The sequence below is a fragment of the Octopus sinensis genome, linkage group LG24 (genome assembly GCF_006345805.1).
Source record: "Octopus sinensis linkage group LG24, ASM634580v1, whole genome shotgun sequence".
Classification (NCBI taxonomy): Eukaryota; Metazoa; Mollusca; class Cephalopoda; order Octopoda; family Octopodidae; genus Octopus; species Octopus sinensis.
In genome coordinates this window covers 5,580,498-5,597,997 of record NC_043020.1, presented here as the reverse complement: position 1 = coordinate 5,597,997, position 17,500 = coordinate 5,580,498, and the positions used below count along the sequence as shown (strand labels likewise).

At 40.9% G+C, this 17,500-nt stretch overlaps 1 protein-coding gene across 1 annotated transcript in view; it reads right to left on the bottom strand.

Annotated features, from left to right (window-relative positions):
- Nucleotides 1-17,500, bottom strand: part of LOC115223968 (phosphoglucomutase-1) — a 23,480-nt gene that overhangs the window by 2,507 nt on the left and 3,473 nt on the right. Inside the window, exons 2-9 of the mRNA XM_029794723.2 lie at nt 12,150-12,312; nt 10,883-11,155; nt 10,417-10,607; nt 9,028-9,182; nt 7,079-7,210; nt 4,719-4,838; nt 2,755-2,938; nt 1,121-1,255 (exon numbers count right to left, since the gene is read on the bottom strand). Coding sequence (XP_029650583.1) covers nt 1,121-1,255; nt 2,755-2,938; nt 4,719-4,838; nt 7,079-7,210; nt 9,028-9,182; nt 10,417-10,607; nt 10,883-11,155; nt 12,150-12,312 — 1,353 coding nt within the window. The remainder of the gene's footprint in view (nt 1-1,120; nt 1,256-2,754; nt 2,939-4,718; nt 4,839-7,078; nt 7,211-9,027; nt 9,183-10,416; nt 10,608-10,882; nt 11,156-12,149; nt 12,313-17,500) is intronic.

Below are 17,500 nucleotides of genomic sequence, written 5' to 3'. Positions count from 1 at the left end.
TTATGTCCGCTATTTATATGATTTCCAATGTAGGGGAGATAATTCTTATTAATGAATACCAGTACTAAAGAAAATTATATCCTCTATTTAAATGATTTCCAGTGTAGGGGAGATAATTTTAGAAAGACTAAATGAGAAATATAGGACAAAAATATATGAAGGAAAAAATTAATTTATGTGGTTAATTTATTTAAATAAATGAGTAATCAGATAAAATTTAACAATATTTATGAATAATGAAAACATTTATCAGTTAAATAGAATTTTGGACATTAAACTAAAAGTCAAACTTATAATTTAAAATTTATAATTAAATTTATAATTAAATCTATTTAATGTGTATTATTTAGTAAAGTAATTTTTAGTACAATATTAATAATATATTTAAATTTATATTTTTTTATAGATAATATCTTTCACTATTAATTGAATTACTTTGATGGAGGTTCTATCTCTTAATTCTATGTGTGTGTGTGTATGTGTATATATGTGTGTGTGTGTGTGTGTATGCATTTGTTTGTGTTTGTCCCCACCACCATCGCTTGACAATCGATGCTGGTGTGTTTACGTCCCGGTAACTTAGAGGTTTGGCAAAAGAGACCAATAGAATAAGTACTAGGCTTACAAAGAATAAGTCCTGGGGTTGATTTGTTTGACTAAAGGCAGTGCTCCAGCATGGCCGCAGTCAAATAACTCAAACAAGTAAAAGAAAACTGACCCGAACGACCTTAATTTGGTCTGTGATACTCGTCAGCATCTTTGATTGCCATACTGATGCTGACAAATGGAAGAGGACCACCAAAAATTGAAAGACAGGAAACAGTTTGATGCTTTACGTGAAAGATGGCTCTGAAAAATTCTGGGCATCAGATGAGGAGACAAAGCCACCAACGAGGGTGTGCTTCCAAGAGCCAATGCGCCACACAACGGCTGAGTCTTGTCATCAAGGGCAGACGATTATAGGTGAAACCAGGTGGTTGGAAAACAATCTTCTTAACCACACAGCCATGTCTGATTCCCAAACAAAGAACAGCATTTACCACCAAAAACAAAAAAAAACACACAGAAAAAAAATCCCCACCCCCGGGAACAAATGATGCAAAAATTTTATTTTTTTTACCTGAGAATCCATGGAGAATTTGCTTTTGTCATCTTCGTATCCTTCGATGTAGAGTCGGATTGTGGCCCCTGTGCTGCCCGTGCCACTGAGTCGCATGATGATACGAGAGTCGTCGGCAAATATTAGTCGAACGCCCTAGAAACAAGCACAGAATGCTTTAAGTTCATCCTCATCATCATCATAATGCTTTCTTATTTCTTTACTGCCCACAAGGAGCTAAACATAGACAGAACAAACAAGGACAGACAAAGGTAATAAGTCGACATGCATAATGACATGCATAAGATCTGGTCATCAAATCTAAGTAGAGACTTCAAACTTGAAATCTTCAAAGCCACAGTCGAACCAATTCTACTATATGGCTCAGAAACCTGGACGTTATCAAAGAAGCTTGAGAGGCGGTTGGATGGAACCTACACTCGCCTCCTTATGAGAGCTCAAAATCTCTCGTGGAAGCGTCATCCAACCAAAATGCAAATATATGGGAAACTACGACCTGTGTCATCTCTTGTGAAAGGTAGGAGAGTCCAGTTTGCTGGACATTGTTGTAGAGCTGAAAACGAGGCAATTTCTACTCTTCTCCTCTGGAAGCCATCTGCTCGCGATACCAGAGGGCACACTCTCTCCTACCCTGATGTAATCTCCAGGGATACAGGCATCCAGCAACAGGACCTCCATAATGCTATGATGGACCGTGAGGTCAGGCGTAGCATGGTAAATTCCATTGTCTCTTGTGAAGGGTAGGAGAGTCCAGTTTGCTGGACATTGTTGTAGAGCTGAAAAAGAAGTCATTTCTACTCTTCTCCTCTGGAAGCCATCTGCTCGCGATACCAGAGGGCGCACACTCTCCTACCCTGATGTAATCTCCAGGGATACAGGCATCCAGCAACAGGACCTCCGTAATGCTATGATGGACCGTGAAGTCTGGCGTAGCATGGTAAATTCCATTGTCTCGACCACAGTCGAACAGTGATGATGTTGATTAAGTCGATTACATGAACCCACGTGCATAACTGGTAGTTAATTTATCGACCCTGAAAGGATGTAGAGCAAAGTCAACCTTGGCAGAATTTGAACTCAGAACGTTAGGACAGATGAAATACCGCTAAGCATTTCACCCGGCGTGCTAACGATTCTGCCAGCTTGCTGCCTTTCATCATCATAATGCTTTCTGCCACCACTGCTGCTACTAATACTCATAACACCACCACCATCACCACTACTACCATCACTCGCAACCAATGCCACAATCATTAGCAAACCACTTATGACACTACAACTACCAGCAACACTACCTCAGTGACTAATGCCACCACCACCGCCGCTGCCGCCATCACCACCACCACCACCACCACTGCAACCAGTACTAATATCACAAATACCATTTAATACAACCACCACCACTACTACCAACAACAACAGTGCCACCACAACTACTTTTAATACCACCACCACCACCACCACCACCTCCACCACCTCCACCACCACCACCACCATCACCAATACTACCAATGTCATCACCCCTACCCCCACCCAATGCTCCCAGATATCAATCATTATGGCCATCCGCTGCTGCCGCCACCAAGCCCAAGCCCAAGCCCAAGCCCACCCCAAGGAGTGGGTGGGTAACTGACCTGTTTCACGCTGACACTCTTGTCGATGGGGTCTGTGTAGGAGAAGTTGTCGGCTTTCTTCAGCTTGTAGGTTTTGCCGTGCTCCGTGAAGTCTTTGTCAATGTTGCATGCATCGCTGATGAAGGCAAACAGGACCTCCATCATCTTCTCGGCCGGACCAGACTCGCACTTCTCGTAGTCATACCTAAACACAAGGGAGACATTATCAATTGCACAACGTTGCTCTTTTACGTATTCACATGCAGATGCACAGATACATGAACGCACATACACACACACACACATGCAGACACATAACACCATCATTATCTTCATCATCATCATTGTTGTTGTTGTTATTTCCATACTCTTTTACTCTTCTACTTGTTTCAGTCATTTTGACTGTGGCCATGCTGGAGCACCGCCTCTAATCGAGCAACTCGACCCCGGGACTTATTCTTTTGTAAGCCCAGTACTTATTCTATCAGTCTCTTTTGCCGAACCGCTAAGTGATGGGGACCTAAACACACCAGCATCGGTTGTCAAGCAATGCGAGGGGGGGAAGGACAAACACAGACACACAAACACACACATGCATATATATATATATATATATATATATACACATATACAACGGGCTTCTTTCAGTTTCCGTCTGCCAAATCCACTCACAAGGCTTTGGTCGGCCCGAGGCTATAGTAGAAGACAATTGCCCAAGATGCCACGCAGTGGGACTGAACCCGGAACCATGTGGTTGGTAAGCAAGCTACTTACCACACAGCCACTCCTGCGCCTATGTTTACTTCTTCATGCTGGTATACTGAACAATGAACAATGGAGACATCTGGTGAACAAACACCCACAACAAATGACTGAGCAAACATAATGAACAATACATAGGTGCAGGAGTGGCTGTGTGGTAAGTAGCTTGCTTACCAGCCACATGGTTCTGGGTTCAGTCCCACTGTGTGGCACCTTGGGCAAGTGTCTTCTACTATAGCCTTGGGCCGACCAAAGCCTTGAGTGGATTCGGTAGACGGAAACTGAAAGAAGCCTGTCGTATATATGCATATATGTGTGTGTCTGTGTGTCTGTGTTTGTCTCCTCAACATCGCTTGACAACCAATGCTGGTGTGTTTACGTCCCCGTAACTTATTGGTTCGGCAAAAGAGACTGACAGAATAAGTGCTAGGCTTACAAAGAATAAATCCTGGGGTCGATTTGCTTGATTAAAGGTGGTGCTCTAGCATGGCCATAGTCACATGAGTTGAACAAGTAAAAGAGTAAAAGAATACATGTATCTGGTGTACAATATATAAACATCTAGTGTATATATATACATCTGGTGAACAATATATATGTTTGGTGAACAATACCCATGCTAGCATGGAAAACGGACGTTAAACAATGATGATGATGTATAATATACAGATCTGCTGTATATTATAAACATCTGGTGAATAATATAAACATTTGGTGTATAATATATAAATATATGGTGAACAATATACACATCTACTGAACACTATATACATCTGGTGAACAGTATATTCATCTGGTGAACACTATATACATCTGGTGGACACTATATTCATCTGGTGAACACTATATACATCTGGTGAACAGTATATTCATCTGGTGAACACTATATACATCTAGTGAACACTATATACATCCAGTGAACACTATATAATCTGGTGAACACTATATACATCTGGTGAACAATATAAATTTCTGATAAAAGCATTCATAGAGAACATTGCACACATCTAGTGAACACTGTGCATGTTTATTGAACAAACACTCAGTGAACAATGAACATACATTGTGAAACAATACACTCATCTGATGAACAATCATACCATGAACAACAGACACAGCTGGTGAACAGCTTAAAGTTGCTTGGTGAAGAATCAGGACACTTAGTGAACAGCTAGTGAACAATAACGCATACACGGTGAACAAAGGTAGACGGATAAACATACCTGGTGAAGAAGTTACGGCCATACTGCTGCCAGTGGCTTTGTAAGATCTCCTCGACGCTCTGTTTGCGGTGGGCAAGGATACTGAGCCAAGCCATTGCGGCCCAGATTCCGTCTTTCTCCCTAAGATGAAACAAATAACAATCTACTATAATAACACTCTGGTGTTTTTCTCCGTCACAACATATGAATGAGAAAGGAAGGGGTGATAGATGAATAAGGAAGGAAGGAAGGAAGGAAGGGGTGATGGCAAACTGGTGGTGGAAGCGTTTCAACTCTGTGTGAGTATGTGTGTGTATGTAAAAGGGAGGTCTATGAAGGAATGTGTGTGTGTAAGTGTGTGTGCGTGCAATGGAAGTGGGATGGTGAACATTCAATGCTGAAAAGAAAAATCAAACAGCGTTTCAACTCTATGTCAGTATATGTGTGTATGTGTGTGTGTGTACAAGGAAGTATGTGAATGTTTGTATGTGTGATTATTGCGTACCTTATCTAAATATAAAACACTATGATTAGCCATCATTTTTGATGGCACAGAGCCAGCTAGTAATAATGATAATAATAATAATAATCCTTTCTATAATAGTAACAGGGCCAGCAATATCTGGGTAGGAGATAAGTTGATAACATCGACCCCAGGATGCAACTGGTACTTATTTTATTGACCATGAAAGGATGAAAGGTGAAGCTGATGCTGGTGGAATTTGAACTTCAGAACATAAAGATAGCTGAAATGTTGCTAAGCATTTTGCTCAGCGTGCTAACGTTTCTGCCAGCTCGCCGACTTCACTGATGGCATGCTAATGATTCTGTCAGGCATCCATCAGTCTTGAGAGGCCATGGGTCTTCACCCAAATAAATCGTATCAACAGCTGATGGTGGTGCAGCATCTGTTGTGTCTGTAGGGCCCCACACGGGAGTGGCAGTCGTGCATACAGCGATTGCATTTGAAGGAACTCTCTGCCAGCACAGAGAGTTCCTTCATGAAACACTAGGATGATACACGTGTGTTCTGATCTCAGAAGTACAAATGGAGGAGATCAAAAAATATAAAAAAGGTGTGAAAATGTGGAAAATACACGAGGACATAAAAAAAAAAATACTGGACAATATGGAATGCAAGGTTCTGCTGGATAAATACGGAATCGCCTTGAATAAAGGATTCCAAAAGAGTAAGTGATGCTTCTTGTGGGGCAGGCAGCTCATTTCCATTTTTCATTTCATATCATTTTATAATATGGCTAACCTCTAAGGGTGGATGCTACTGTAGTTTGTAGCACCAGGAGGACACCTCCTCCAGCTGGCTATAGACTCACTTTCTGTGCCTTATCAGTATTTGCAAAGGGAAGCCATCCTTCCAGTCTCCAAATACTGATAGGGCACAGAAAGTGTGTCTATAGCCAGCTGGAGGAGGTGTCCTCCTGGAGCTACAAACTACAGCAGCATCCACCCTTAGGGGTTAGCCATATTTAAATGGCAAATATACGTCGCGATGTGTTGCAGCTACTGTTTATAACTCGCTCTGAGATTTATTATCATTTTATAATTTTATTTGTAATTTTATTTTAAGTTTTGTGTTATATGTCCCCACATGTCGTTGAGTTGTCCCATCTATATTGGCCCCTTGTGAGCAATAAAAAATCATCTCTGCCACAGATGCTGATTTTTCCCTTCCATTGAGTGCACTTTTTGATGCCTTAATAATAACAATAACATGGGCTACAGCAAATATTCTGCTCAATACCACAGATTTGCTTGTCAGTAGCTTGACTGTAACCAGTTGAGCATGTCCCTTAGTGGCTGACGATATGTGTATCTCTGATCACGAGCAGAAGTAGTGGGGGAGCATCATGGCCATGTGCTGAGAGGTCATGTGCTGTGTATCTCAACATGAAATCACCATATCATACACATCTGATGGTGAAGCATGTGCCTGGTGTACCCTTCTTCCTTAAGGAAGAAAACAAGGTAAAAAAAAACGAACATGTAATCTAAAAGAAAAAAGGCAAAAGAAGTATTACTATTTGTAAATCTCACAATGAGAGATATTCAGCAACAGTACTTTGTAGTAAAGATTATTTGCCAACATAACATGGCAGTCCTGGTTTAGGACGAATGTTGCTGTAATTTTGGCCCAGGAGACATTGTCTCCAGCTGGCTATATGACATGATCTGTGTCCTTATATTTTCTAAAAAAATGTAAGTACACAGATCATATTGTAAAGCCAGCTGGAGATGATGTCTCCTGGGGCTAAACTACAGCAACATTCATCCTAAACCAGGACTGCCATGTTATGTTGGCAAATAATCTTTACTTAAAAAAAAAGCATTAACAGAAAAAAATGAGCTCAGCTCGTTTATACCTGACATGATCAGAACCAGTTCCAAAACTCTCTTCTCCACAAAGAGACAAACGGCCGGCATCCATGAGGTTACCAAAGAATTTCCAACCAGTTGGAACCTCAAAGAATTCTTTCTTCTTAGCGTGAGCAACTCTGTGGAAAAACGGAGATGTTTTAAGTAATTCCTCGCATTACAGAATTGTGCTAATTACTTAATTGCATTAATTAACAATATTTGGCACAAATTAACAATTAAAATCAATTGAGATGCAGCTACAAGCCTACCCATCATCATCATCATCATCATTTAGCATCCACTTTCCATGCTAGCATGGGTTGGACGGTTCAACTGGGGTCTGGGAAGCCAGAAGGCTGCACCAGGCCCAGTCTGATCTGGCAGTGTTTCTACGGCTGAATGCCCTTCCTAACGCCAACCACTCCATGAGTGTAGTGGGTGCTTTTTACGTGCCAGACGGGGCTGGCAAACGGCCATGGTCGGATGGTGCTTCTTATGTGCCACCGGCACAGGGGCCAGGCAAGGCTGGAAACGGCCATGATCGGATGGTGCTTTTTACGTGCCATTCCAGATGTGACCTTCCAGCCTTTTAGTTAGTGTCCCCTCCATACTGATATTTACAAGCAAACTCACCTCCACCCTTTTCCACTTCTCACTACATCTGCCTCTAGCCCTGTCTCTACCCGTCTGTCACCCTCCACCCATAATCTTATGAAATTACCCACCGTCTCCTCCCCTCCTGATCCACATTCTGTGTTTCCTCTTACACTTACTTTCTTGTACTTTGAGGGTTCGCTCTGGTACCCTGTCACCACCACCTTTATTTTCCTCCCAGCTACTCTCATCCACCCTTGCATAATACAGGGTAGCCACGTATCTCTTCTATAACAAGACACCAGGGCTTGTCTCCTCTCAACACTCTCACCCTCCAGCCCCTCATAAAATCTTGCAAACCCACCCACTGATACTCACTTTGTGCTTTGAAGGGGTCACTTGGACACTTTGTCTCTACTACAGATCCCTTTACAGCTCCAATCAATCATTCTCTCCCCCCTCCCCTACTGAATGTGAGTGGCCATGCAGCTCCCCTTACACTATGTGAGTGACCGACCTGCTTTGCTACCCCCTCCACTACTTCTCTCATAATTTAACCCTTACATGGTGACCTCAATAGAGCCAGTGTCACAACTCCGTCTCCAAAAAAGCCACAACATTCTGTAAAGTGGTTGGCATTAGGGAAGGGCGTTCGGTCATAGAAACCATGCTGGAGCAGATAATGGAGCACAATGCGGTCCTTCGACCCACTGGGTCCTGTTAAACTGCCCAACCCTTGCCAGTATGGAGCAAAAAAGTGATAACGACAATGGTGATGATGATGATGATGATGATAATGACTATGATGTATTATGATGATGAAGATGATGACGATGTTGATGATGGTGATAATGATGAGGATGCTATTGATGGTGGTGGTGTGGTGGTGGTGGTGTGGTGGTGGTGATGACGATGACTACGATGTATTATGATGATGATGATGGTGGTGATGATGATGCTGATGGCAACTACAACGATGATTACGATGATGACAATTATGATGACGACGATAATGATGATGATGAGGATGCTACTGATGGTGATGATGATGATGATGATGATGATGTTGATGATAGTGGTGATGATAGTGATAATGATGGTGGTGGTGGTAATGATGATGATGGAGGTGGTGGTGACGATGCTGATGATGATGGTGATGGTTGTGATGACGATGATGATGATGATGGTTTGGGCAGATACACACCATGTGTTTGCTGTCGAAACATTTGTCAACCAGCAAAATGTGGTGGGAAGTTAATTTTTTCCAACATGTCATGCAAAATAAGGAGCGATTCTATGAAGCGAATCCAGTGAGGTGTGCCCTTAGCCCCCCCCCCCCCTCGCCCCTCCTCCCTCTCACCTGTCCACAGCGCCACTTGTTGGCATGCTTCGAGCAAGCCCTTTCACTCCAGTCTTCTTGAAGTATGGAATGCAGTCTGTGTTGTTCGCTATCACAGCCAAAGAGTCTGACGGGTTGACAAAGAAGGCGTTTTTGCCAAGGATCATGTTTCGGTCCTGCAAAAAGAAGAAAAGAAAGAGGTAAAAACAGAATCTAGATACTACTACTACTACTACTACTACTACTACTAATAATAATAATAATAATAATAATAATGGTGGTGCCACAGCATGGCCACAGCTCGTGAGCTGAAACTAGATGAAAAATAATAATAATAATAATCCTTTCTACTACTGGCACAAGGCCTGAAATTTCATGCGGAGGAGATAGTTGATTGCATTGACCCCAGTACTCAACTGGTACTTATTCTATTGACCTCATAAGAATGAAAGGCAAAGTCGACCTTGGTGGAATTTGAACTCATAACACAGTAGCAGACAAAATACCGTTAAGCATTTCGCTCAGTGTGCTAACGATTCTGCCAACTTGCCACCTTTAATAATAATAATAATAATAATAATTTCAAATTTTTGCCACAAAGGCAACTTGGGGGAGGTGGGGGATGAGTTGATTGCATTGGCCCCAGTGTTCAACTGGTACTTATCTTATCGACCCCGAAAAGATGAAAGGCAAAGTCGACCTTGGCAGAATTTGAACTCAGAATGTAGCGACCGACGAAATACCACTAAGCATTTCATCCAGCGTGCTAACGATTCTGCCAGTTCGCCACCTTAATAATGATAATGATGACGATAATAATAATAATCATCATCATCATCATCATCATTTAGCATCCGTTTTCCATTCTAGCATGGGTTGGACGGTTCTACTGGGGTCTGTGAAGCCAGAAGGCTTCATCAGGCCCAGTCAAATCTGGCAGTGTTTCTACGGCTGGATGCCAATAATAATAATAATAATAATAATAATAATAATAATAACAACAATAATAATAATAGTATAGTAACAACAACAACAATAATAATAGTATAGTAACAACAACAACAACAACAACAATAATAGTATAGTGACAACAACAACAACAATAATAATAATAATAAAAAAGCCTGAAGAAAATTCTAGCTGGGCCCCACCTGCAAGGTCATGCGCTGTTTATCTTGATATAAGGTCACCATGTCGTGCACGTATTGTTGTGACACATGTGCCTGGTGTACCCTTATCAGACGGGTAGTCATGATGGGTATATTAAGGCTTTGTATATTTGTACCCCAATGTCACTTTGATGGCATGCATTGCTCTCTCACTCAATAATAATTTTGGCATTAACATGTGGTGCCAACATGTGAGCATTTATATAAATGAAAAAAAACAAAAAAACGGCAAAAGACTTACACCGTCCCCATCAAAAGCTGCACCAAATCCATGTTTTCCTTTCTTGAGTTCCTTGACGAGGTTAGCAGCGTAGGTTAAATTGGGATCAGGATGAAGGCCTCCAAAATCAGGCAAGATATTGCTATTCACACAGCTCTTTGGATCAACTCCGAGTTCATCACAGAATATTTTCTTTACATACGGTCCGGTGACTGCAACAAAAGCAAGAAATAAAGGTTTGCGTTTGATCTAAACCCACCCCGAATCTTTCCCTATAAAACAACCAGAATAAAAACTTGAAGCAGATTTTTCTTATGCTATACAGTAGGTGGCAGAATATTTGATGGGGATGGGGGAGAAATAAAGGTGGGAGTGTATTAGAGACATAATACTGGTCAACCAAATTCTGGCTAAAAAAAAAAAAAAGGAATAAAAAGCAAAAATAATGAACATGAACAAAAACTGATAACCAAAACGTGATTCTTACCTCCGTGCATGGAGTCCAGAAGAATCTCCAACTTTGGACATCCGTCACCTTTTAAGAGTTTCTTGATGGAGCCGAAGTCAAATAATTCCTTCATATAAGAGACATAATCAGCCACAGAATCGATGATTTCGACGACCATCTCGTGGCCACCAATTTTGAATTTACTGGAACCCATCTTTGAGAGATCCAATGCCAATTTCGGGCAGGTTTTATAGGTCTTGATATTCTTGGACATTTCAAATATTGCGTTTGTGACGCCTTCAGGAGCAGGACCTAGTATGGAAGTACAACAGAAAAAAAATGTGAGAATCTATGTATGTACATATGCATGCATGTGTGTGTGTGTGTGTGTGTATATATATTCACCCCCTCCCCACATATATATACATGTCTGTATAGATATGGAGACCCCTTCAGTCACGAATGACCATGAGATTGCACCTAGAAAGTTACCCTCTGAGGCACAAGTCCAGGCAAGGTTGTTTATGGAAGACCAGCAGTCACCCATGCATACAAGCCTCTCTTCTCTGCACCACTGATGTTATCCAAGGGAAAGGCAAAGGGGCTGATCCAGCTTGGCACCAGTGACATCACAACTCATTTCTACAGCTGAGTGAACTGGAGCAACGTGAAATAAAGTATCTTGCTCAAGAACACAACACGCAGCTTGGTCCAGGATTCGAACATACAACCTGATGGTCATAAGTTCGATGTTCTAACCAATGAGCCATGTGCCTTCTGTATGGATATATATATATCATCACCATCATTTAATGTCTGCCTTCCATGCTAGCATGGGTGGAATGGCTTCACAAGAGCCAGCCAGGAAGAAACCTGTACCAGACTTCTGTAACTGTTTTGGCAGTTGGATGCCCTTCCTAACACCAACCACTCAGCAGAGTGGACTTAGTGCTTTTTACGTGGCACAAGCACAGGCAAGGTTCAGCTTCTAAGCTGAAGGGAAGGCAGCATGTTCTTTGTCTATCTCAGTTACCTTCTTGGAGATTTTAGGTAAAATTATACTAATGTGTCCATCTGTTTTAATTTAATTAAATTATATGTCTTTATGCAGCTGAGGACTGCTCTGCATTTTAATTGATGTAATGATTGCATTGTTCAATTAAATGGAGTTGCTTGAGAAGAGTGTACTGCACATACGATAGGCTTCTTTCAGTTTCTGTCTACAAATCCACTCCCAGGGCTATAGTAGAAGACATTTGCTCAAGGTGCCACAGGAAACACTGTGGAAGAATATGAGTGTGCTTACCTCCATTGGAACAGTTAAACTTGATTCCAAAATCAGCGTCTGGTCCTCCAGGATTGTGGCTGGCAGTCAGAATGATTCCACCGTCTGTTTGGTATTTCCGTATGATATGAGATACAGCAGGCGTTGAAAAAATTCCATCCTTGCCAACAATCAGTTTGGAAACCTTCAAAAATAAATGAATAAATAAATATTAAACAAAAATAAAAAAGAACTAACGAGGCGCAGACGTGGTTAAGACGTTTGCCTTCCAACCGTGTGGCCTTGGGTTCGAGTTCAACTGAGTGTCACCTTAGGCAAGAGGCTTCGGATCTTTTCCTTTTGAACGGCAGTTTTCAACACAATTTATAGTTAACTAAACACTTTTAAACTTCGTATTAGGGTTAGGGTTACTGACAGGATATTGTCTCAGTTTTAGACGCAGCAAATGATTTTAGCTCAATAGAGGCCATCGATTGATTAAAATTCGAAAAATTAAACTACGTTAAACTTACAAATTACAATTTTTTCAAGAAAGCCAAAGAAAAAAATGTTTTATTTTGACACATTCTAACAGTATACGAAGTTTAAAAGTGTTTAGTTAACTAGAAATTGTGTTGAAAACTGCCGTTCAAAAGGAAAAGATCCGAGGCTTCAGCTATAGCCTCGGGTTGACCAAAACCTCGATAATGGTTTTGGTAGACGGAAACTGAAAGAAGCCCATCGAGCGCGCACGCATACACTTACAAACATAGGTTAATGTTTTGCATCTTGACTCGGAAATGAAACTCCAAAAAATATACTGGAATGGGTGCAAAACAATGTGTAGGAAAAAAGAATGCGCGCAAAGCAATGGGAGGGTGGAGAGAGGGAGAGAGGGCTTCGGAAAATTTACAAGATCCAAGCTTTTTTTCCTTTGTAACCTTTAGGAAAATGGGTTTTTTTTTTTGCTTTTTTTTTTTTTGCAATGAAATTTTATAGAAATACCTTTCTATAAAGTCCTCTCGCCACCCTCTCGATAAAGATTTTCCCCAGCATTTTCTTTATAATCGTAATATGCTGTTTGAAAGGTATTTCTGTAAAATTCCATTGAAAAAAATTCCCATTTTCCTAAAAGTTCCAAACATTTATACGTGTCTTTATACCTGTTTCCCACCTCCATCACCGCTCGATAACCGCTGCTGGTTTGTTTACGTCCCCGTATCTTGGCGGCTCTGTAAAATTGGCCAACAGAATAAGTACCAAGCTTAAAGCAAATAAATATTAGGGTCGATCCGTTCGACTAAAACCCCTTCAAGGCTGTGCCCCCATATGGTCGCAGTCCGATGACTGCCACAAGTGAAATGCAAAAACTGGGAAATAAAACAAAGTCGGAAGTTGGGAGGGTGGGGCAGGCTCGTGTAGGTATGCGGGATCAATTCTTGGTAGGACGAAACGGAAAGGGTCCACATCACGTTTCAAACACCGGTTTTCGTCTGATCAACGATGTGAAGCAACGGGGAGCTTTTAATGCTTAAAAACGGGAGACATCGATCGATAATATTTATTTCTAATACTGCCTTCACCACGCTTGTTAAATACATTTCATAAAATAAGGGACATCTTAAACTCGAGGGACATAAAAAGTACAACATAGATAATCAAAGAGAAACGAAGCCGGTAATATACAAAAATAGACGTGGCTAGCAGGAGTAAAGCGAAACGAACGAGTTAATGTTTATGAATAAATTATTAAACGTTATTTTTAGACTTCAGTTATCATTTCTCAACGGCAACATTTAATAGCTTTTTGAATAGGAAAGTAGCACAATATGATAACTGCAACCCAATTTAATAACCTTGATTTGCATTGTGTGCATTCAGCCGCAAGCATGCGCCCACACACACTAAGTTTCTTTGTCCCAAATTTCCGACACCATTGACAATACCAAAACACATACCCACCCACCAACCTCTTGAGCATATTATAAGTTCAAGCATGTATGCACATATATGTTTATACACACATACACACCACATGCACATCACCTGTGTGTGTGTGTGTATGTGGTTCAAATTTACAGAAAACAAACGACGAAGACAGGTGAAGGAACAAAAAGCAGGTGTATTAGTTTAACGCTTGGGGAAAAATGGAAATGTCTTTGATGCTTCGAGCCTATGCTCTTCTTCTGTAAGAATTGAAAGGGGAAAAATGTGTAGGGATGACACACACGCCAAAGCCCTGTGAGTGGATTTGGCAGATTGAAACTGAAAGAAGCCCATTGTATATATATTTGTGTGTGTTTGTCCCCACCACCGCTTGAAAATAGGCGTTGGCTTTTTTACATTCCTGTAACTTAGTGGTTCAGCAAAAAAAACTGGGATCTTTTCGGTTTGAACGGCAGTTTTTTCTAGCTGTGTCATATGAAATTGTCACCCATAATTATGACCCTAGTATCAATCTATTGCATTTCAATCTGTTTTAGGGTTAGGGGTGGGGGGAGGGGTATCTTTTTTTCTTCAGAAATGTAAATAAACTCAATCTGTTTCTTAAACGAGGGACAGAATGTTGCTTACCTCAATAGACACCATTGATTGGTTGAAATTGCAGAAATTGAAGAAAAAAAACAACAAATATCTTACAAACTATAGAATTTTCTGAATAAAGCCAAGAGAAAAAGATGTTTTATAAACACATTCTACAAGTATACGAAGTTTAAAAGTAATTAGTTACCTAGAAATTATGTTAAAAACTGCCGTTCAAACCGAAAAGATCCAAATATAAGTACCAGACTTGAAAAAAAAAAGTTCTGGCAGTCAATTTGTTTCACGACACCCTTCAAAGCAGTGCTCCAGCATGGCTGCAGTCTAATAACTAAAACAAGCAAGGAATATATTCCATCGGGTGACTGGTTCAAAGAGGCTATGAGTGGTCACTTGGAATAAAGAATTCAAAGACAGGTCTGAGAGTGAATAAAAATAACAAACACACATTTATTAGATCCTCAAAATATATTTTGTTTCACCTGGGCCATGGCTGAACAAAATATATTTTGTTGAACTAAAGGCATAGAAAATCTGCCTCAGAACACTCCATTTGATGCATGCAAGCATGGAAAAGTGGATGTTGGAATGATGATGAGGAGGAGGAGGAGGAGGCAGAGAATAATGATTATGGAATAAATGTTCATTCCCTTTCAGATCTATCTTGGAGTTCTTTATTCTCAGTAACCAAACAAGTCAATACACACGGCTTAGTGGTTAGGGTGTTGCAATCACAAGGGCAATATCATGGTTTCAGTTTCTGGATTGGACTAAGGTGGCAAGCTGGCAAAAACGTTAGCACGCTGGGCGAAATGCTTCATGGTATTTCGTCTGCCGTTACGTTCTGAGTTCAAATTCCGCCAAGGTCGACTTTGCCTTTCATCCTTTCGGGGTCGATTAAATAAGTACCAGTTACGCACTGGGGTCGACATAATCGACTTAATCCATTTGCCTGTCCTTGTTTGTCCTCTCAGTGTTTAGCCCCTTGTGGGTAGTAAAGAAATATGTATTTCGTCTGCCGTTACGTTCTGAGTTCAAATTAAGTACCAGTTGCACACTGGGGTCGATGTAATCAACTTAATCCCTTTGTCTGTCCAATAAAGAAATAAACGTTAGCATGCCGGGCGAGATGCTTAGTGGTATTTCGTCTGTCTTTACGTTCTGAGTTCAAACTCCACCAAGGTCAACTCTGCTTTTCATCCTTTCAAGGTCAATAAATTAAGTACCAGTTATGTGCTGGAGTCGATCTAATCGACTGGCCCATTCCCCCCAAATTTTGGGCCTTGTGCCTAGAGTAGAAAAAATTACTGGACTGGACTGGGTTGTGTGTTGTGTCCTTGAGCAAAACACTTCATTTTTTCAGTTAGCTGGGATGTATTGATTTCGGTCACATATTTGCCACGGAACCAAACTGGTCCTATGAGCCCTAAGACCAAGAGACAGCAATGTCCCCACATAGCTTCTTTGAACTCGTCACTCCTGGAAAATTATCTGTTTTCACCAACCACTTATTGACTGGTTCCCTCAATACTAATCCCCTACCACCACACCCTCAGACGAAGGGTTTTATCTTAAAAGTTACTTGATAACACAGTTCTATATTTACCTTAAGAATGAGAACCCAGGTGCGAAATTTCCCCAAGACACCTGATGAAGGCTGGAGGCTGTATCAGCCGAAACGTTGTGTTAACAACAAACAAGATGAGGGCAAATACCCGTTGAATGTAAATAATGTAAATAATTTACCTGATGACCTTACTAGGGCTGGTGCACTCTGTAATGTAGTTTAGCATTAGGAAGGGCATCCTGCCTCAGAAAATGCATCTTAGCAAATTCTGTTTAATCCATGCAGGGGTGGGTGTAGGCACTGAAAATGACCTAAGGGAAATAACTCAGGGTGGCCAGTAGAATATATACAAGCAATGAAAATTAATAAATTTGCTTTTAATACTTGATTTGTTGTAATTATTTTCCGTTTCAGGGAAGACTAAGCAAATGTCTAGTGGCAATTGCAATCAACTTCCAACGAGGAGGGGAGATAATCCTGAGAATAAAAAGGATTCTCTAATACTAACATGCATGTTTTTGATTGGAAAGAAGAGGACATGTTTCTACTCCATTAGGCATCATTAGCACATCAAGTGTCCTACTTTGGAGAACGAGATTCATGAGATTATCTCCCCTTCTCCTCATGTACTGTTTTAACCCTTTATCTGTCCGGGGTGTCACATCTATGAAGGCGTATGGCTGAGTGGTCACGAGTTCAATTCCAGGTGATTCGTTGTGTCCTTGAGCAAGACACTTTATTCTACATTGCCCCAGTCCACTCAGCTGGCAAAAGTGAGTTGTACATGTATTTCAAAGGGCCAGCCATATCACATTCTGTGTTGCACTGAATCTCCCTGTATGATAGTGATTAACCAGCGGAATTTTTTGGATTACTTAATACCCAATGTGGATCTAATATCCTCAAATTGACTATGTATATATTCTTTTATTTGTTTCAGTCATTTGACTGTGGCCACGCTGGAGCACCACCTTCAGTTGAACAACTCAACCCCAGGACTTATTCTTTGTAAACCTAATACTTATTTCGCTGGCATCTTTGGCCAAACTGTTAAGTTACGGGGTTGTAAACACACCAACATTGGTTGTCAAGCGATGGTGGGAGGACAAACACAAACACACAAACAAAAACACACATATATTTATGTGTGTATGTATATATATATATATATATATATATATATATATATGATGGGCTTCTGACAGTTTCTGTCTACCAAATCCACTCACAAGGCTTTGATCGGCCCGAGGCTATAGTAAAATACACTTGCCCAAGGTGCCATGCA